Here is a 20,929-nt window from a genome sequence, read left to right as displayed (position 1 = left end):
CACGTCTGAAGGGGAAGCTCAGCCAGTTCCTGCCTGCAGGAGGAGACCGTGCGCAACAAATGAGGGATTTGCAGCTGTCCCTTGTTGAGCGCTTGGAGGAAGCCTTCCCTCAGACATCCACCCCCACTGTCCAGCCAGCACAGAGGCAGCAGCAGGTGCCTGCATCCACCAGCAGCAAGCGCACGCGCACCACAGACCTGCTGTCTCTGACCCAAGAGCTCTACATGAGTGTAGAGTGCCAAGGACTAGAGAGGAGGTGCCTGCAGCAGCATCCTTCTCCAGTCACAGGCAGCGCTTGACCCGCATGGTGGCTGACTACATGGGGTCCTTCAGCGGGCTTGACAGTGTGGCCCCTGTTGATCCCATGGAGTATTGGGTCAAGCACCTGCCGATCTGGAGCGAGCTTGCGCAGTACGCCCTGGAAGTGCTCTCCTGCCCCCCTTCCAGCGTACTGTCAGAGCGTTGCTTCAGTGCAGCCGGTGGAGTCGTCACTGAGAAGCGATTTCGTCTGTCTCACAAGTCTGTGGACAGACTGACATTTCTCAAAATGAACCAGGCTTGGGTGGAAGGCGAATTCATGGCCCCTGTTGTCGGCGAGAGGGGGACATGAAGTGACGACTGGCACACACACATACACCTGCTGCTGCTGCTGTTGTATTTCATCCTGCTGTCTGTGTCTCCACTGCCAGGGAACACATTACAAGGTGCTGCTGCCCATGCACCACCAGCTATAACACTCAAAAATAGCTGCATTCAATTTGAAAAAAATAAAAAAATAATTGTAATTAATTTAGAGGTGTCCGGGTTGAAAACTGTGCTGTCCCAATTGTGTAATGTGGGCTTCACAACCGCTGTCTGGAACCTCATGCCGTTCATTTACGGCCCTGGAACCACCGCTAGGACCCAGGGCCTATTATGTCTCGCTGCCTGCCCTCCTGCCTGCTGCCTGCTGCCAGTCTGCCACACACTCATCCTCCTCACGCTATCTGCTGCTGTATTTACTCCTGCTGTCTGTATGTTTCCACTGCCAGGGAACACATTACAAGGTGCTGCTGCCCATGCACCACCAGCTATTACGCTCAACAATAGCTGCATTAATTTGAAGAAAAAAAAATGTGTAATTAATTTAGAGGTGTCTGGGTTGAAAACTGTGCTGTCCCAATTGTGTATTGGACACAATGTGGGCTTCACGACCGCTGTCTGGAACCTCATGCTGTTCATTTACGGCCCTGGAACCACCGCTAGGACCCAGGGCCTATTATGTCTTGCTGCCTGCCCTCCTGCCTGCTGCCTGCTGCCAGTCTGCCACACACTCATCCTCCTCACGCTGCCTGCTGTTGTATTTACTCCTGCTGTCTGTATGTTTCCACTGCCAGGGAACACATTACAAGGTGCTGCTGCCCATGCACCACCAGCTATTACGCTCAACAATAGCTGCATTAATTTGAAAAAAAAATTGTAATTATTTTAGAGGAGTCCGGGTTGAAAACTGTGCTGTCCCAATTGTGTATTGGACACAATGTGGGCTTCACGACCGCTGTCTGGAACCTCATGCTGTTCATTTACGGCCCTGGAACCACCGCTAGGACCCAGGGCCTACTATGTCTCGCTGCCTGCCCTCCTGCCTGCTGCCAAATGACAGTCTGCCACACACTTAACCTCCTCACGCTGCCTGCTGTTATATTTCCTCCTGCTGTCTGTGTCTCCTCTCCACTGCCAGGGAACACATTACAAGGTGCTGCTGCCCATGCGCCACCAGCTATTACACTCAACAATAGCTGCATTCATTTGAAAAAAAAAATTGTAATTATTTTAGAGGTGTCCGGGTTGAAAACTGTGCTGTCCCAATTGTGTATTGGACACAATGTGGGCTTCACGACCGCTGTCTGGAACCTCAATGTTCATTTACGGCCCTGGAACCACCGCTAGGAACCAGGGCCTATTATGTCAGTCACATCACAGTGCCTGACACACACTACTCCTCCTCCTGTAGCTGCATTGAGCTTCTGCTGTCTGTGTGCTGCTAGTACCACTGCCAGGGAGAACAGAAGAAGAACTACTTTCTGCTGCCACCCACTCTCCTACCAGCTATTGCCACACTACAATAGCTGCAACTACTTCCTCCTCCTGCTGATGTCTGTGTTTTACCACCGCTAGGGTACACAGAAAAAGGCGCTGTGACTTGCAATGTGCCACTAGTAGTACCTATTATGCCATCAACACAAATATAACTATGGTGTTATTAAAATAAAAAAATTACAAAAGAAAGGAAAACCAAGACACATAATATGAAGAAGAAGAAGAAGAAGATATGGAAGAAGAAGAAAAAGAAGAAGATATAGAAGAAGAAGAAGAAAAAGAAGAAGATATAGAAGAAGAAGAAAAAGAAGAAGATATAGAAGAAGAAGAAGAAGATATAGAAGAAGAAGATATAGAAGAAGAAGAAGAAGAAGAAGAAGATATAGAAGAAGAAGAAGAAGAAGAAGAAGAAGAAGAAGAAGAAGAAGAAGAAGAAGAAGAAGAAGATATAGAAGAAGAAGATGAAGACGACGTAAATGAAGACTTCCAACTTACAACCATTTTGGACACACCTTCTCATGCAAACACTTTTCATGAAGTTAATTTACTATTTTTGATACCTTTTTTATTACTACTGCATCACCACATAATCACTTGATGTTTTTCTTCATAAAAAAGGGGGTTTCATGCATCATTGAGCTCCAATACAAGTTTTAAAAGCTATTTAAGGCCATCTCAAATATTTTTCTCGAATACAGAATCGGATAGTGACGTCGGATATCCGAGGTCGAATCGGATATTCGATTAACTCGAATATCAAACTTCGAGTGAATTCGAATAGTTTACTATCCAAATTCGACCAAACTCGAATAGGATAATGAGGTATCTGATCAACACTGCCTCATGGGACTCATAGTTCCACCACAGCTGGAGTGCCAAGATTAGCCATCACTGTCCTAGAGGATGTATGAGGCGCCCCGGTGGAAACTATGTATGAGTTTTGCCAGGGCTCCAGTACAAGATTCAGAGGAGGAGAGCAGCGGCAGCAGTCACAGCAGTTCTGGTGTTGTTGGCACAGAGTGATGGGGAGCGATGGAGAGTGACTAATTCAGGAAAGTTTGGAGATAACTCAAAGGATTTCACCCCCTGGCCAGCAGACAGGCTGTCAATGAGTCCCTTTTGATACCCACCTTGGCTAGTTGAAATCGGTGGTAGTGATGTCGCGAGCCTCCCGCGGAAGGTTCGGTTCGCGTAAAAGTTCGCGAACCGCAATAGACTTCAATGGGGAGGCGAACTTTGAAAACTAGAAACACTTATGCTGGCCAGAAAAGTGATGGAAAACATGTTTCAAGGGGTCTAACACCTGGACCCCTAGGTGTAACGATTGTGGAATTCCCTCCGTTATCAGCGCACAAGACGTGCGCTGACACCGTGGAAATCCTCCACAAGCGTGTAATTTGAGGGAACCCAGCAAAAGTTGCAATGCACCTGTAGAGGGAAATTCCTGTCAGCAGGTGGAGCTGTGGAGTGCAGAGGAACAGCTCCTCTGCCCTACCACACACGCCAGACAGGAATTGCACGAAGGGAAGAAACTCAGGGCAAGATAGCCCTGAATGAGATTGAGCAAAGGGACAGATTGTATGTGTGTGCACCAAACTAGTCGCCAACCCGCAACGGTGCACACATAACAGCAGATATGAAGCAGGAACGCAATCACGAGAGAGGCGGTTGCCAGAGGTGACACAAGGCTACAGCAAGGCAGAGCACGAGAGTAGCAAAGGCACAGCAAATCATACAATGAGAAGATAAGGAAAATAACAAACGCTAGCTAAACGTGAACACCGCACTCATTCGCAACAGTGCACGCGTTTATGCGCGGTCTCCGCGTGATAAGCACAACAGAGACAAGCACGCTTAACTAACCACCGACAGACAAACATGAAACAGAGGACGCGAGCGCTTGCTTAACGGTTACCTCACCGAGCCTCCAGCAAGCGTTCGTAGCAGACAAGACAGACACACGAAAACAGGAACAAGCGAGAGATAGGATCCACAGCACTAGCGAAAGAGGCTAGTGCGATCCAGGGAGACAGAACAGAAGGATCCACAGCACTAGCGAAATGCGAGTGCGATCCAGGCAGACAGAACAGAAGGATCCACAGCACTAGCGCAAGAGGCTAGTGCGATCCAGGAAGACAGAACAGAAGGGGCTACCAGTAACAACCGCTGTTCAGGTTAGCACCCAGACACACAGAACGATTTCCTGTCGACCACCGCTGGGACAGGACAATCGCAACAGACAAGCAAAACAGATAAGCAATCCTAACTGCACTAGGGAAACCTGCCTAGTGCAGTCCCAGGAATTATTCTAAGCTAATCTTCAAACAATGAGCAAGGCTGACACTCTCCGGAGTGTTTCACAGGAACTAACCCTTATGACCAGCCAAGGACTCTGGGAAACATAGCTCTTTATAGAGCAAGCCTACAAAGGATGTGGCTAGGCAATCTGCATGACAAACGTATGCAAATTCCTCAGCAGCAAGCTGCACAACTGACAAAAGGTCTCTCTTCCAGAGACCTGCAGAATGCAGACCTGAACAGTGGTCAAAAGGCTGCCTGCCTGCGCAGGCAGCCGCGCGGATCCTCACACTAGGTGGCGGAGTGGGATAGACACCAAAAGTACCGGGGAAAAATCTGGATTTGACGCAAAGCAGCGTTTTAAGGGCAGAAATCACATTGAATGCTAAATTGCAGGTGCTTTCAAACATCTTGCATTTGTATACATCAATCAGGGAGTGTAATTAGAGTACTGCTTCACACTGACACACCAAACTCACTGTGTAACGCACCGCAAACAGCTGTTTGCGTAGTGACGGCCGTGCTGGACTGGTGCGCAACATGGCCAGAATGCAGGCCATGGCGGTTTTCCAGCCCATATGGTTGCCGGGCAGTGGTAGCTCAATGATAGAACAACAGTGACTGTCCAGCTGATCAAATTTGGTCTGTCCACAATGAAGCAACAACCTTATTATCTTCTTGTATGTAGGTAGGCATAGGTAGGAGTCCCAGTATAGGTAGGTAGGCATAGGTAGGTGCCTCAGTAGTTAGCTAGGCATAGGTAGGAGTCCCAGTATAGGTAGGTAGGCATAGGTAGGAGTCCCAGTATAGGTAGGTAGGCATAAGTAGGTGTCCCAGCAGTTAGCTAGGCATAGGTAGGTGTCCCAGTATAGGTAGGTAGGCATAGGTAGGTGCCTCAGTAGTTAGCTAGGCATAGGTAGGAGACCCAGTATAGGTAGGTAGGCATAGGTAGGAGTCCCAGTATAGGTAGGTAGGCATAAGTAGGTGCCTCAGCAATTAGCTAGGCATAGGTAGGAGTCCCAGTATAGGTAAATAGGTATAGGTAGGAGTCCCAGTATAGGTAGGTAGGCATAGGTAGGTCCCCTAGTATAGGTAGGTAGGTAGGTGTCCCCGTATAGGTAAGTAGGTGCCCCAGTAGTTAGGTAGGCATAGGTAGGTGTCCCAGTATAGATAGTTAGGCAGGGCCTGGCTGGCACAGTGTCAGTGAGCAACACAAAAAAAAAACACATCAGGAAAACATTAGCTCTCAAAAGAGCTGTTGAGGGTGAGCGGTGCTATTTTAGCAATAACAATCAGCCAGGAGCAAGCTAGCAAGCCAAGAGCCTAACTAATCTTTCCCTATGAGAAAAAATCTGCAGCAGCTCTCCCTAGTCTGTCTATTTGCAGGCACACGAGTGAGTGTCATGGCCGGGGAGCCTGCCTTTTATAAGGGGGGGGGGGCAGGGCCGGATTGGCTACAATGTGCCTGCTGACTGTGATGTAGAGGGTCAAAGTTGACCCTAATGGAGCATTATGGGGCGAATCAAACTTCCGCAAAAGTTCGCGAACCACCCAAAGTTCGCCTGGAACCATTCGCAGGCGAACCGTTCGTGACATCTCTAATCTGTGGGTGTGTCATAAAGTGAGACAATCATATATTGCTAATTTCAAGGGCAAAGTGAACTGAAATACCCAGGAAAGTGTAACAGATGAATCATAGTACAAGTGTATTTGTGTAATTAATTCTGGCAAATGTGGGAGGTTAATTATTTCATTTTTCTGAAATGGAATAAGTTAAATTATTAGTGCTTGATGTAAGCAGGTGCAGAAATATGAGCAGGTTATGATTTCACAAAAATAAAGCTGGTAAATCCAAGTCAGTAGAAATGACGCCCATATTTTATATGACTATCTCAGTGCTTAAATCTTGCAGGTTTCCACCCAACTCAGGGGGTCTATCAATCCCTCCCAAGTGGATCAAGATTATAAGGACATTTGCCACTGAGGAAGGTCACAGCAAGCACTCTGAACTCCAAATGACTTTTCAAAACATTTTTTTTTCATTATAAACCATTTTTATTATTTAGTATCAAAGGGTTAAACAACTCATCAGATGTCATGAGTCAGCAAAAAATGCAAACAAATGGAATAGCTTGCAAAATATTGCACTCTTAACATCACTAACCAACAGCCCATACTAGTATAGAAGTAACAAAATTGATCTCATTTGGCTGCAATTGACCATATTTTCCGCTGTATAAGACGCTCCGGAATATAAGACGCACCTAGGTTTAGAGGGCAAAAACCAGCGAAAAAAATTATAAACTAAACCTGGTGCATTCATATTTCAGGAGCATCTTGTACATGACCTCCCCCAAATTCTGTCCTCCTGTGTCCCTCATGTGTCCTCCTATGTCCCCATGCCTCCTCCTGTATCCTCCATGTCTCCCCACGTGTCCTCCTGTCTCCCCAAATTTCCTGCTGTCTCCCCCAAGTGTCCTCCTGCCTCCCCCAAGTGTCTTCCTATCCAAGTGTCCTCCTGTCACCCCCAAGTGTCCTCCTGCCCCCACCAAGTGTCCTGTTACCCCCAAGTGTGTTCCTGTCTCCCCCAAGTGTCATCCCATCTCCCCATGTGTCCCCCTGTCACCCCGAAGTGTCCTCCTGTCACCCCCCAAGTGCCCTCAAGTCTCACTCATGTCTTCTTCGGTCTCCTCCTGTGTCCCTGCTGTGCTGGCTCTCCCTTTGTGCCTCTCCTCCCTCCCCCTTGTGTCTCCGGGCCCCCTGTGCGAGCAGCGGCAGTGGCTTACCTCATCCATCATAGTCAGTGGGTTGTCGGGTCGTATCAGCGGTCATTCGTAAGTCGGGGATTCCCTTCCTTTGCCGTTTAAGACGCAGGGACTTTTTCTCCCCATTTTTGGAGAGAAAAAGTGCATCTTATATAGCAGTAAATACAGTACATGACCTTTTTAAGGCTGGCAGAGTAATGGAAGCAGTAAGAGTAGGCTGTTGGATTCAGTAGGCTAGAACAAACCCCTGATAGCTCTGGAGATCTTAGGTATATAGAGGCACTAAAAGTTAAACTGTAAATTTCAACACAGTACTGTGTACAAGCATGCCTGAGTATAAAACCATAATATATTATATAAAAATGGGCAGAGAACATAAGAAAAGAAATAAGCAAAAAAAGCATTTCAAAAAATGTTAAAGAAGTCATAAGATCATCATCATCAGTGCCCTAACCAACTAGCTAAATAAGTATAAATAAGTATACAGTGGTGTGAAAAACTATTTGCCCCCTTCCTGATTTCTTATTCTTTTGCATGTTTGTCACACTTAAATGTTTCTGCTCATCAAAAACCGTTAACCATTAGTTAAAGATAACCTAATTGAACACAAAATGCAGTTTTAAATGATGGTTTTTAATATTTAGTGAGAAAAAAAACTCAAAACCTACATGGCCCTGTGTGAAAAAGAAATTGCCCCCTGAACCTAATAACTGGTTGGGCCACTCTTAGCAGCAATAACTGCAATCAAGCGTTTGCGATAACTTGCAACAAGTCTTTTACAGCGCTCTGGAGGAATTTTGGCCCACTTATCTTTGCAGAATTGTTGTAATTCAGCTTTATTTGAGGGTTTTCTAGCATGAACTGCCTTTTTAAGGTCATGCCACAACATCTCAATAGGATTCAGGTCAGGGCTTTGACTAGGCCACTCCAAAGTCTTCATTTTGTTTTTCTTCAGCCATTCAGAGGTGGATTTGCTAGTGTCTTTTGGGTCATTGTCCTGCTGCAGCACCCAAGATCGCTTCAGCTTGAGTTGACGAACAGATGGCCGGACATTCTCCTTCAGGATTTTTTGGTAGACAGTAGAATTCATGGTTCCATCTATCACAGCAAGCCTTCCAGGTCCTGAAGCAGCAAAACAACCCCAGACCATCACACTACCACCACCATATTTTACTGTTGGTATGATGTTCTTTTGCTGAAATGCTGTGTTACTTCTACGACAGATTTAACAGGACACGCACCCTCCAAAAAGTTCAACTTTTGTCTCGGCGGTCCACAAGGTATTTTCCCACAAGTCTTGGCAATCATTGAGATGTTTTTTTAGCAAAATTGAGACGAGCCTTAATGCTCTTTTTGCTTAAAAGTGGTTTGCGCCTTGGATATCTGCCATGCAGGCCGTTTTTGCCCAGTCTCTTTCTTATGGTGGAGTTGTGAACACTGACCTTAATTGAGGCAAGTGAGGCCTGCAGTTCTTTAGATGTTGTCCTGGGGTCTTTTGTGGCCTCTCGGATGAGTTTTCTCTGCGCTCTTGGGGTAATTTTGGTCGGCCAGCCACTCCTGGGAAGGTTCATCACTGTTCCATGTTTTTGCCATTTGTGGATAATGGCTCTCACTGTGGTTCGCTAGAGTCCCAAAGCTTTAGAAATGGCTTTATAACCTTTACCAGACTGATAGATCTCAATTACACTACTTTTGTTCTCATTTGTTCCTGAATTTCTTTGGATCTTGGCATGATGTCTAGCTTTTGAGGTGCTTTTGGTCTACTTCTCTGTGTCAGATAGCTCCTATTTAAGTGATTTCTTGATTGAAAGAGGTGTGGCAGTAATCAGGCCTGGGGGTGACTACAGAAATTGAACTCAGGTGTGATAAACCACAGTTAAGTTATTTTTTAACAAGGGGGCAATCACTTTTTCACGCAGGGCCATGTAGGTTTTGAGTTTTTTTTCCTCTCTAAATAATAAAAACCATCATTTAAAACTGCATTTTGTGTTCAATTATGTTATCTTTGACTAATAGTTAACGGTTTTTGATGAGCAGAAACATTTAAGTGTGACAAACATGCAAGACATTTTTTACAATTCAGCTCTCTGCAGCTTTAAACAATTGCTGCACGGCCATACAACTTAGCACACAAATAAATGTTGCCTCCTTTTCTGCCTACCAATAAAGCTTTCTGTTGGTGGCATCTGATTGCTGCTGTGATTGACATTTTTTAAAATTAATTTTATTGCTCTTTTTCTTTTAATAAAACCATGTTTTTTTTTAATTGATCCCTCCATCCATCCCTCCTGGACCCAATCACTAAGATCGCCTCTCATAGGCATCATCCTATGAGAGGGATCAGTCTGTGAGCCACTCGAGGAGACAGCTCAGTGACAGAGCTGTCCCCGATACAGCGCTGCAGCAGTGAAAAAAGTCTCCTAATGACTCTTCAAGCAAGGTGACAAAATGTCGCTATCATCAGGACAACAAAAACCAGACTACAACCAACATGTGGAAAAAACTGCAAACAACAAAGAGCTAGACAAGGTTCACACTTGCTAAATTTCGAAATTGTTGATGCCAGGGGTTTTCATTTTTTGCGTGATTTATTTACCAGCTCCCTGCGCTTACCTGCGCACTGCAAATTTTTTATAAAGCGCTTTTCTTTTTTTTGTTATACTTTTGTTTATTGAAAAATTTTGAGCATACAGAAGATAAGCATTGGGTAATACAAAGAAATCGTTTCATTTATAGACAGGGTTGATAACATGAATCGTCTCCAGTTTGATTATAGACATATAATGAGTAGTTATTAGAAGAAACCGGATTCCGTATAGGTTGGAGGTCCAATTAACTAGATTTAGATTGCTTTAGTGTCTAGCCCAATGTCGGGACAACCAGAGGATTCTGTCTAGATTGTAGAGTGTTGAACATAGAATGTTACATACTAAGTGGATATAACCTGCTTCTATAGATATACAGGTTCTGTTAACCAAAGAACCTGTGTAGGTAACTGGAAACGGGTCACACCAATGATTGACGGCTATCTAAGTACAGGCCTATAAGTAGTAAGTAGGTAGAGGGTCCTGACAGGCCTATACGCAGAGGGGGGGATTGAAGTGGGGGATTGCAAGGGCTTGTGTAGTGATAAGTGACAAGGTGAGAAGCCTTGTATGGGCTAGTTTTATCCACATGGTTGGGGGAGGTTGGTTAGACTAACATAGTTAGGCTCCTGGTTAATATCAAGGAGGCATGAGGTCTGGTGAGAATGAGGACCAAGGATTCCAGACCTTATGAAAATGAGCTTCGGTGCCTCTTAAAGATGCCGTCATTTGTTCCATTTCTTTAGTCCATTCAATCTTGAGTTTGACATCTGATAGTGTTGGAGGGGCGATATTTTTCCAGAAGGTAGCTATTGTCAGACGTGTAGCTGTTAGAATGTGGGTAATCAAGCGTGTAATATGCCTAGGAATGTCTGGGGGGGGGTTTACCTAACACCATGTAGACAGGGTCAAGAGGTACTAGTGTACCTGTTTTTATCGTGATAAGGTGTTGGACATTGGTCCATAGTGGGGTGATTAAGGGGCATGACCAGAAGATGTGTTCAAGGGTGCCCTTTTCATTGCAACCTCTCCAGCAGAGGTGGGAGGAGTCTGGGTAAATTTTTGATAGCCTGTCAGGAGTGAGATACCATCTAAATATAATTTTGTAGATATTTTCCCTTATTTGTGTACACATAGATGAATGTTTAGCATTCTCCCAGATCTCCTCCCAGTCCTCTAGTGAAATTGGTTGGGAAAGGATTGAGGCCCATTTGGACATATATGAGTGAGCTGGTGTATAGAGACCAGATTTAGTATGTAGCAAGTGGTAGATCTGGGAAATCAGACCTTTTTGATGTCCCTGTGAGTTGCAAATATGTTCAAAAGGTGTTAGGGGCGGTATGGAGGGTGAGTCTCGTAGTAGAGATTGAAGGAAGTGTCGTATCTGGATATGCTCCATGGTGTAAATAGGAGTAGAGGGAATTCTTTCTTCTAGGGCATAGCTAGGTAGGGTTAATCCTGTGAGTGGATTCTTCCAGTCCAGTAAATTAAAAAATTTTAGTCTATGCCATCTATCCATAAAGTCCTTAGATAGTCCAGGACGGAAAGTAGGATTGCCCAGGATTGGTGTTAATGGGGAAGGGGAAGATTTTAGACCAGCTATGACCGATGTTGAGCGCCAAACCTGTAAGGTGAAATTTATAGTGGGCAGAAGTTGAGCTGAGAGTAGTTTTGGGGGGGAGTTTGACCATATCAAGGAGGCCAAAGCAATAGGGAGCATGCTGACTGCCTCAATGAGACCCCATTTGGTGTGTACTGTAAATTTGGACCATTCTCTCAGTTGACGTAGATGAGCTGCTTGGTAGTAATAACGGAGATGGGGTAATCCTAGGCCTCCTTGCTCTCTAGGAGATAGGAGAATTGAAGCTCGAATTCTCGGTCGCCCGTGATTCCAAACAAATTTAGAAAAAGCGGATTGGAGTTTCGACAGCTGAGAGGAGGGGACCAATACCGGGAGGGTTTCAAAAAGGTAAAGCAGTCTGGGAAGTATATTCATTTTTAACGTGTATATTCTTCCTAACCAGGAGATCTTATAAAGCGCTTTTCTAAACGTTTTGCAGAGCGATTCTGTTTTTTTCAGACAGGGAACTAATTCACCCGGAAATGAATAAATACAATGTATTTATTAATGAAAGCGCTGGTGAAATTGCTATACAAAGTGTTTTTTCAAGCGTTTTGCCATTTCCCTATACCTTCCATTGAGGCAAATTGCCCCAAAAAGGGTACAGGCAGCGCCTTGGTGAGCGGAACGGAATTGAACCGCTCAGATGTGAACTCTCTCATAGGGAATCAATGCACAACTGCTTTTAGGGTGATTTTGCAAATCGCCAGCACTTCAAAAAAGGCGAAAACGTCCTAAGTGTGAACAAGCCCTTACCCATTTTGCAAAACACAAATTCAAAAACAAACACATTCCCTCTCAGGGGTGTAACTATACCTGGCTGGGACCCCTACAGAGATATGTTTTCAGTGAGCCAGAAGCCTTGGTGGGGGAGGGGTGCCGGTCCTGTACCTAATACAGTGGTTTCCAACTTTTTTGAAGTCGTGACACATTGCGCCAAATGTTCAGATCTCCGTGACACATCGCAAATGTATAATAGAAAAATACTAATAATAACGACGAAATGGATGGAAATACACTTAAATGCTGTCAGTCTCAGTATATGTCATTAGTTAGTTAAGTATAGGTTCCCCCAGTATAGGTAGCCAGGTGTAGGTACCCTCAGTATGGGTAGCCAGGAATAGGTGCCCTCAGTATAGGAAGTCAGGTGTAGGTGCCTTCAGTATAGATATGTAGGTGCCCTCAGTATAGATATGTAGGTGCCCTCAGTATAGATATGTAGGTGCCATCAGTATAGGTATGTAGGTGCCATCAGTAAAGGTAGCCAAGCATAGGTGCCCCCAGTATAGAAAGTCAGGTGGAGGTGCGCCCAGTTAGTGTTGGGCGAACACCTGGATGTTCGGGTACGTTCGGCCGAACATGGGCCAGATGTTTGGCATGTTCGGGCCGAACCCCGAACTCCCCCGAACATGCCGCTTTTGGGGGCCCTATGGGGTCGCAGGCATAAGGGGGGAGCATGCCCCGATCGCGGGGGGGGGGGGGGTCGGAAATTCCCCCCACCCCCTCCGCTAGTGCTCCCCCCTCTGCCCGCTTCCCCATAAAAAAAGTTTGATGAAAGTTAAATAGTACCGGTGGCTGGCAGTGGAGTGAGTGAGGAGGAGGAGTCCGACTAGGAGAGTGATGCGTTGAGGCCGGGCAGCGGGCGGTTCAGCGGTAGTACTCTTGTGGTACTTCCGCCCTTTCTCTGACCTCACGTCCTCTACGTGATGACGCATACGAGGGTACGCGTGACGCGTACCCTCGTATGCAGAGGACGTGAGGTCAGAGAAAGGGCGGAAGTACCACAAGGGTACTACCGCTGAACCGCCCGCTGCCCGGCCTCAACGCGTCACTCTCCTAGTCGGACTCCTCCTCCTCACTCACTCCACTGCCAGCCACAGGTACTATTTAACTTTCATCAAACTTTTTTTATGGGGAAGCGGGCAGAGGGGGGAGCGCTAGCGGAGGGGGTGGGGGGAATTTCCGCCCCCCCCCCTGCGATCAGGACATGCTCCCCCCTTATGCCTGCGACCCCATAGGGGGGCCGTATTCGGCCAAACAGGGGCCCTGTTCGGCCCTGTTCGGCCGGGCATTGAGTAGTTCGGGCGAACCCGAACGGTTTGGCCGAACACCATCAGGTGTTCGGCCGAACTCGAACATCACCCGAACAGGGTGATGTTCTGCAGAACCCGAACAGTGGCGAACACTGTTCGCCCAACACTAGGCCCAGTATGGAAAGGCTGGTGTAGGAGCCCCCAGCATAGGAAGTCAGGTGTAGGTGTGCCCGGTATAGAAAGGCTGATGTAGAAGCCCCCAGCATAGGAGGAAGCCAGGTGTAGTTGTGCCCAGTACAGAAAGGCTGGTGTGGGAGCCCCCAGCATAGGAAGTCAGGTGTAGGTGTGCCCAGTATAGAAGGCTGGTGTGGGAGCCCCCAGCATAGGAGCCCCCAGCATAGGAAGTCAGGTGTAGGTGTGCCCAGTATAGAAAGGCTGGTGTAGGAGCCCCCAGCATAGGAGGAAGTCAGGTGTAGTTGTGCCCAGTATAGAAAGACTGGTGTAGGAGCCCCATCCAGCATAGGAAGTCAGGTGTAGGTGTACCCAGTATAGAAAGGCTGGTGTAGGAGCCTCCAGCATAGGAAGTCAGGTGTAGGTGTGCCCAGTATAGAAAGGCTGGTGTAGGAGCCCCCAGCATAGGAAGTCAGGTGTAGGTGTGCCCAGTATAGAAAGGCTGGTGTAGGAGCCCCCAGCATAGGAAGTCAGGTGTAGGTGTGCCCAGTATAGAAAGGCTGGTGTAGGAGCCCCCAGTATAGGAGGAAGTCAGGTTTAGGTGTGCCCAGTATAGAAAGGCTGGTGTAGGAGCCCCCAGCATAGGAAGTCAGGTGTACTTGTGCCCAGTATAGGATTACTGGTGTAGGAGCCCCCAGCATAGGAAGTCAGGCGTACTTGTGCCCAGTATAGAAAGGCTGGTGTAGGAGCCCCCAGCATAGGAAGTCAGGTGTAGGTGTGCCCAGTATAGAAAGGCTAGTGTAGGAGCCACCAGCATAGGAAGTCAGGTGTAGGTGTGCCCAGTATAGAAAGGCTGGTGTAGGAGCCCCCAGCATAGGAAGTCAGGTGTACTTGTGCCCAGTATTGGATTACTGGTGTAGGAGCCCCCAGCATAGGAAGTCAGGCGTACTTGTGCCCAGTATAGAAAGGCTGGTGTAGGAGCCCCCAGCATAGGAAGTCAGGTGTAGGTGTGCCCAGTATAGAAAGGCTAGTGTAGGAGCCACCAGCATAGGAAGTCAGGTGTAGGTGTGCCCAGTATAGAAAGGCTGGTGTAGGAGCCCCCAGCATAGGAAGTCAGGTGTAGGTGTGCCCAGTATACAAAGGCTGGTGTAGGAGCCCCCAGCATAGGAAGTCAGGTGTAGGTGTGCCCAGTATAGAAAGGCTGGCGTAGGAGCCCCCAGCATAGGAAGTCAGGTGTAGGTGTGCCCAGTATAGAAAGGCTGGCGTAGGAGCCCCCAGCATAGGAAGTCAGGTGTAGGTGTGCCCAGTATAGAAAGGCTGGTGTAGGAGCCTCCAGCATAGGAAGTCAGGTGTAGGTGTGCCCAGTATAGAAAGGCTGGTGTAGGAGCCGCCAGCATAGGAAGTCAGGTGTAGGTGTGCCCAGTATAGAAAGGCTGGCGTAGGAGCCCCCAGCATAGGAAGTCAGGTGTAGGTGTGCCCAGTATAGAAAGGCTGGCGTAGGAGCCCCCAGCATAGGAAGTCAGGTGTAGGTGTGCCCAGTATAGAAAGGCTGGTGTAGGAGCCCCCAGCATAGAAAGTCAGGTGTAGGTGTGCCCAGTATAGAAAGGCTGGCGTAGGAGCCCCCAGCATTGGAAGTCAGGTGTAGGTGTGCCCAGTATAGAAAGGCTGGCGTAGGAGCCCCCAGCATAGGAAGTCAGGTGTAGGTGTGCCCAGTATAGAAAGGCTGGCGTAGGAGCCCCCAGCATTGGAAGTCAGGTGTAGGTGTGCCCAGTATAGAAAGGCTGGCGTAGGAGCCCCCAGCATAGGAAGTCAGGTGTAGGTGTGCCCAGTATAGAAAGGCTGGCGTAGGAGCCCCCAGCATTGGAAGTCAGGTGTAGGTGTGCCCAGTATAGAAAGGCTGGCGTAGGAGCCCCCAGCATAGGAAGTCAGGTGTAGGTGTGCCCAGTATAGAAAGGCTGGCGTAGGAGCCCCCAGCATTGGAAGTCAGGTGTAGGTGTGCCCAGTATAGAAAGGCTGGCGTAGGAGCCCCCAGCATAGGAAGTCAAGTGTAATTGTGCCCAGAATTGAAAGTCATGTGTGCCCAGTAGTCAGATGTAGGTGTGCAGACGGCCGCGGATCACTCACCAGCTCCGTGGATTCCAGTGTTGACATCTCTCTTCAGTGCCTACTCTGTCTCCCAAGCTCGCTGCTTAGATTTTCCTCTGCTCCGTGTTTACTGGTAGTTAGAGCAGAGCTACAACAAAATGACTGCCGATTTCCACATTTAAGGACATCGTCAGCCATTTTCTTGTAGCGCAGCTCTAACAACACGGAGCAGAGACAGATAAAAGCAGCGAGCGAGGGAGACAGATGAAGACAGATACCAGAGGCTGCTGCGACACATGAAATCACTGGGCCGTGTTTGAGGAGGCAATAGATCCCTCTCAGATCACATTCCATCAGAGAGGGACCTATCTAATGGTCGATCAGCTTTATTTTTCTACATTGGTAAAGGGCCTCTAAGGTGACAGGGTAATAGAGGCTGACATATGTATTTTCTTTCACACAATGCAAGTTCCGGGCTGTGCTGCTGATTCTCTGCCCCTAATACTTTTACTCTGAACAAGCATGCTGATCAGGTGCTCTGACTGAAGTCTGAGTACCGGTAGATTCAATTGTTTCGTATGAGTGATTCAGACACTACTACAGGCAAGGAGATCAGCAGGACTGCCAGGCAACTGACATTGCCTAAACAGAAATAAATATGGCAGCCTCCACATTCCTCTCAATTCAGGTTTTAAGACATCAGAATTATGAAGAAACAAAGAAATTGCATAATTCCCAGCTGTTTAAAGTGAACCTAAAGCCGATAAAAAAAAAATGAGATTAACTCACCTGGGGCCTCCCTCAGCCCCCTGCAGCCGATCGGTGCCCTCGCAGCTCCGCTCCGATGTCCCAGGACCCGCCGGCGAGCACTTCCGGTTTCGCCGTCACTCGCCGTCACTGGCCGACAGGCATGGGAACGCGAGTGATTGTTCGCGTTCCCAGCCTGTATATCGTCCCCTATGCTGCTATTGCACACACCCCTGCCAAACCCATAGCCACGCCCCCGTTACACCCCTCATCACTGATACCAGAAAGAACTCAGACGCAAAAGAGGAAATTTTAAAATTCAGACCATACTTGTCCACTCTATCATCATTGTTTAAATTGTTTTAATGACAGCTTTGTACACATTTGGCAAGTGATGCAAGTACTCACAAGTGATAGTACTGAGCAGAGGACTACTAAACTCTAAGGGCCTGAGCCCACTAATGCAGTTGTGTCTGCTTCTGTTTGCTTTTCAGCATCTGTAACATTGATGTGTAACTGTAAAGCGGACACAACTGTGTCAGTGGGCCCTAAAGATGTTTAAAAATTGGTAGTTGTGTACAGGGTATGTACTTGCAGTGTGTTTATGTATTTCAGGATACCAAGTCTGCTATTATAGCTTACACAGTAATAATCAAGGCATACTCACCCCATGATAAATTAACTCCCAGTAACATTAAATCTGAAATAAAAACATATGTTATTGATAGATGTGTTGTATAGCTGTACACTACATGATGATGACAAGCACCTAGTCATCCTACATAAAGTAAACATATCCCGGTAATGTGTTGTTTGTTTACTGTTCATATGCGTAAAAACATTTTTTTCAGAGTGCTCTCCATCAGGTTGGGCCAAATTTGTCTTTTTCCTTAAAATTCCCTTAAAGGATACATCCAAGGAAAATAAAAAAAACGAGATCTACTTACCCAGGGCTGTACTGAAAAAAAAGGGTCCAGGGGGTACTTACCTCGGGAGGGGGGGGGCCTCTGGATTGGATTGAGGCCTCACCTGTCCTTCTCAGTCCGTTGATGGTCTCTCTAGGCCAATCCAAAGCCACATCTGACAAATTGTCAAGCTGTGGCGCAAGCGCAGTAGCACCTGCAATATATGCCTTCTCCAGTGCAAGCGCAGTAGCAGCTCTCGGCTCAGATCAGGCGGAAATAGCCAATCCCAGTCAGGTTGCTCTACTGTGCAGGTGCAGACGACTTGCACCTGAGCAGTAGAGCGGACCTAACTTGGATTGGCTAGTTTCGTCTGATCCGAGCCGAGAGCCACTACTGCACCTTCACTGGAGCCGTAGAGGTAAATATTTACATGGCCACCATTCAGAGCATCCTAGAGAGACCACTGTGAGACAGAGGAGGATGGGGGAAGGCTCAACTGGAACCAGAGGCTTCCCCATCCCAAGGTAAGTACCCCCCAGTGGCCCTTTTTTCAGAGCAGGTTTTCTTTAAAGAGAAACTGAAGTGAAAATAACTTAATTAATAAAATTAATTTGTAAATTACTGTATTTACTATTTAGTCAGTGTTTGCCCATTGTAAAATATTTTCTCACCACCAAAGTTGCACAATCATGGATCAATTTAGAATTATTTTCATCTCATTGACCAGCCCTACTCAGCAATAGGGAGAGGAAGTATCAGGTTTCCTTGCTATAAAGTATAAATAAGAATTAGTCAGTGGGGGTATTACTAACTCTGTTTCTGCAGCAACATGGGCTGCATATCACATGGAGGGACCAAATTTACAGCATTTGATAAACATTTTGGTGATACTGCTTGTTAGGTTTCAGAAAATATGATTTTGCAATTTGTTTCTTTTTATATCAAACTGACACACATATTGTTATTTGTTTTGGCATCTATGCCATTTTTTTCTGAAGTTGCATGGTTTACTTGCATGTGACACTTTTCTTGTCTGTGAAACAGCTGATGAAAGGTCATAGAAAAATGACTCACAGACCAGATGGCAGACGGCCAGTTTATTTTGATTTGCTTGGCTTGTTGTGTGAGCAGGCTGCTTTGGTCTGTCAGTCAGACTAGTTATGAGGCTAATTAATTTTAGTATTTTTTTAAAATTGTGATGTCACTGTGGCCCAAAGAGTACATGCATGGTCACAAGTTATGCCCTGACAATAATTTGGTGAGAGTTCTGTCAATCATGCCTTTGACTTTACCCTTTTTGTATTTATGCTGATGGGTCACCAATGACTATATACTAGTGTATTGTTACACTTGTGTTTTAAAGCTGTAGCATGGTGGTATTTGCTTAGGATTGATGTTCCAGCTGAGGCAGCCAGGTCAGACCTCCCTGAAGCAGGTAACTTCGGCGCCAAAGCCGGGCGAGGCGCTTTCATAGCAGCAACGCTATGATGCGCGAGGCAAGAGTAATTTGGGGATTCGGCAATCGCCAGACCCCAAATTACATCTCACTATGAGTTGCTACAGTGTTAAACCATCAAAATCCACATAAACTTGACCAGCACTGCGTAGTAAACAGTGTGTCACTCCCACCACCAACACCTAATGGAGAGCGGCTCACCAAATTTGTTGGACCACAAATCACAATGGTCAGATGCGCATGCGGGGCATTCAAGGCTCCCCTCGCCTGAATGATCCGTTCCACCCTTGCAGCAGTCACCGTATGCAGATTGAGACCCAATGCTTGCACTTTAGCATTTCCTCAGAATGAAAAAAACAACGCTCATAGTGTGATACTGTATAAAAACTTTAAAATGTATTCCAGGTTTGCACTTACAGATTTTGCAGAGTTTAAAAGCTTAGAGTTTTGCCACGGGCTCTCCCCCGTCTGACCTCCCGGTCTGGCCAGCAAGTATCCTCAATCCCTCTGTGTGGAGACCCTCCAGCTTCCTCCTCTGGTCTGTAGTGTTTCAAGCATGCCTTTTGTAGCTCCGCCCTATCGATTTCATCACAAACACATGACTCATCAGGGGCTCGGAGCTACTTCGGCACTTCCTCACCGATATCTGCTGTGGGGCAATTTGATTGGCCAAAGTGTGCCTCCATCCCTTTCAATAAAACTTTATGCAGCAGCGTGCGTTCCAGTGTGACCACAGAAGTGTGTGCTGGTGGTCATCAGCGTTGCGCACGCTCACAGGCATTTCATAAAAAATTAAATATGATGCAAGAAAGCATCTAAAGTGCTATTATGCTTATAAAGCTTAGTTAAAACTTTATTAAAAAGTAGGGATGGGACGAATCCACAATTTCTTCGAATCCGAATCCGGATCCGAATCTAAAAAGGTTCTCGAATATCTCGAACCTTTCGAATCCCGAATCTAACGAATCCTGCACATAAGAATTGTGCGATCCATGGTATAGTTGCCCGCAGTATAGGTACCCAGGCATAGGTGCCCGCAGTATAGGTAGCTAGGTAAAGGTGTCTTCAGTATAGCTAGCAAGGTATAGGGGCCTTCACTATAGGTTGCAAGGTATAGGGGCATTCAGTATAGGCAGCAGGGTATAGTGGCCTTCAGTATAGGCAGCAGGGTATAGTGGCCTTCAGTATAGGCAGCAGGGTATAGTGGCCTTCAGTAAAGGAAGTAGGGTATAAGGGCCTTCAGTATAGGCAGCAGGGTATAGGGGCCTTCAGTATAGGCCGCAGGGTATAGGGGCCTTCAGTATAGGCAGCAGGGTATAGGGGCCTTCAGTATAGACAGCAGGGTATAGGGGGCTTCAGTATAAGCAGCAGGGTATATGGGGCCTTCAGTATAGGCAGCAGGGTATAGGGGCCTTCAGTATAGGCAGCAGGGTATGGGGGGCTTCAGTATAGGTAGCAGGTTATGGGGGGCTTCAGTATAGGTAGCAGGCTATGGGGGGCTTCAGTATAGGTAGCACGCTATGGGGGGCTTCAGTATAGGTAGCAGGCTATGGGGGGATCCAGTATAGGTAGCAGGCTATGGGGGGATCAGTATAGGTAGCAGGCTGGGGGGATCAGTATAGGTAGCAGGCTGGGGGGCTCAGTATAGGTAGCAGGCTGGGGGGATCAGTATAGGTAGCAGGCTGGGGGATCAGTATAGGTAGCAGGCTGGGGGGGATCAGTATAGATAGCAGGCTGGGGGGATCAGTATAGATAGCAGGCTGGGGGGATCAGTATAGGTAGCAGGCTGGGGGGATCAGTATAGGTAGCAGGCTATGGGGGGATCAGTATAGTGGTAGCAGGCTGGGGGGCTCAGTATAGGTAGCAGGCTGGGGGGCTCAGTGTAGGTAGCAGGCTGGGGGGATCAGTATAGGTAGCAGGCTGGGGGGATCAGTATAGGTAGCAGGCTGGGGGGATCAGTATAGGTAGCAGGCTGGGGGGATCAGTATAGGTAGCAGGCTGGGGGGATCAGTATAGGTAGCAGGCTGGGGGGCTCAGTATAGGTAGCAGGCTATGGGGGGATCAGTATAGGTAGCAGGCTGGGGGGCTCAGTATAGGTAGCAGGCTGGGGGGCTCAGTGTAGGTAACAGGCTGGGGGGATCAGTATAGGTAGCAGGCTGGGGGGCTCAGTATAGGTAGCAGGCT

General features: G+C 47.2%; 1 protein-coding gene across 1 annotated transcript in view; it reads right to left on the bottom strand.

The window, feature by feature from the left end:
* Positions 1–20,929, bottom strand: part of LOC137522821 (uncharacterized) — a 158,413-nt gene that overhangs the window by 125,913 nt on the left and 11,571 nt on the right. Inside the window, exon 2 of the mRNA XM_068242926.1 lies at positions 17,052–17,084. Within this exon, the coding sequence (XP_068099027.1) occupies positions 17,052–17,084 (33 nt within the window). The remainder of the gene's footprint in view (positions 1–17,051; positions 17,085–20,929) is intronic.

Source organism: Hyperolius riggenbachi, chromosome 6, assembly GCF_040937935.1.
Source record: "Hyperolius riggenbachi isolate aHypRig1 chromosome 6, aHypRig1.pri, whole genome shotgun sequence".
Lineage (NCBI taxonomy): Eukaryota > Metazoa > Chordata > Amphibia > Anura > Hyperoliidae > Hyperolius > Hyperolius riggenbachi.
This window is presented reverse-complemented; position numbering and strand designations above follow the sequence as displayed.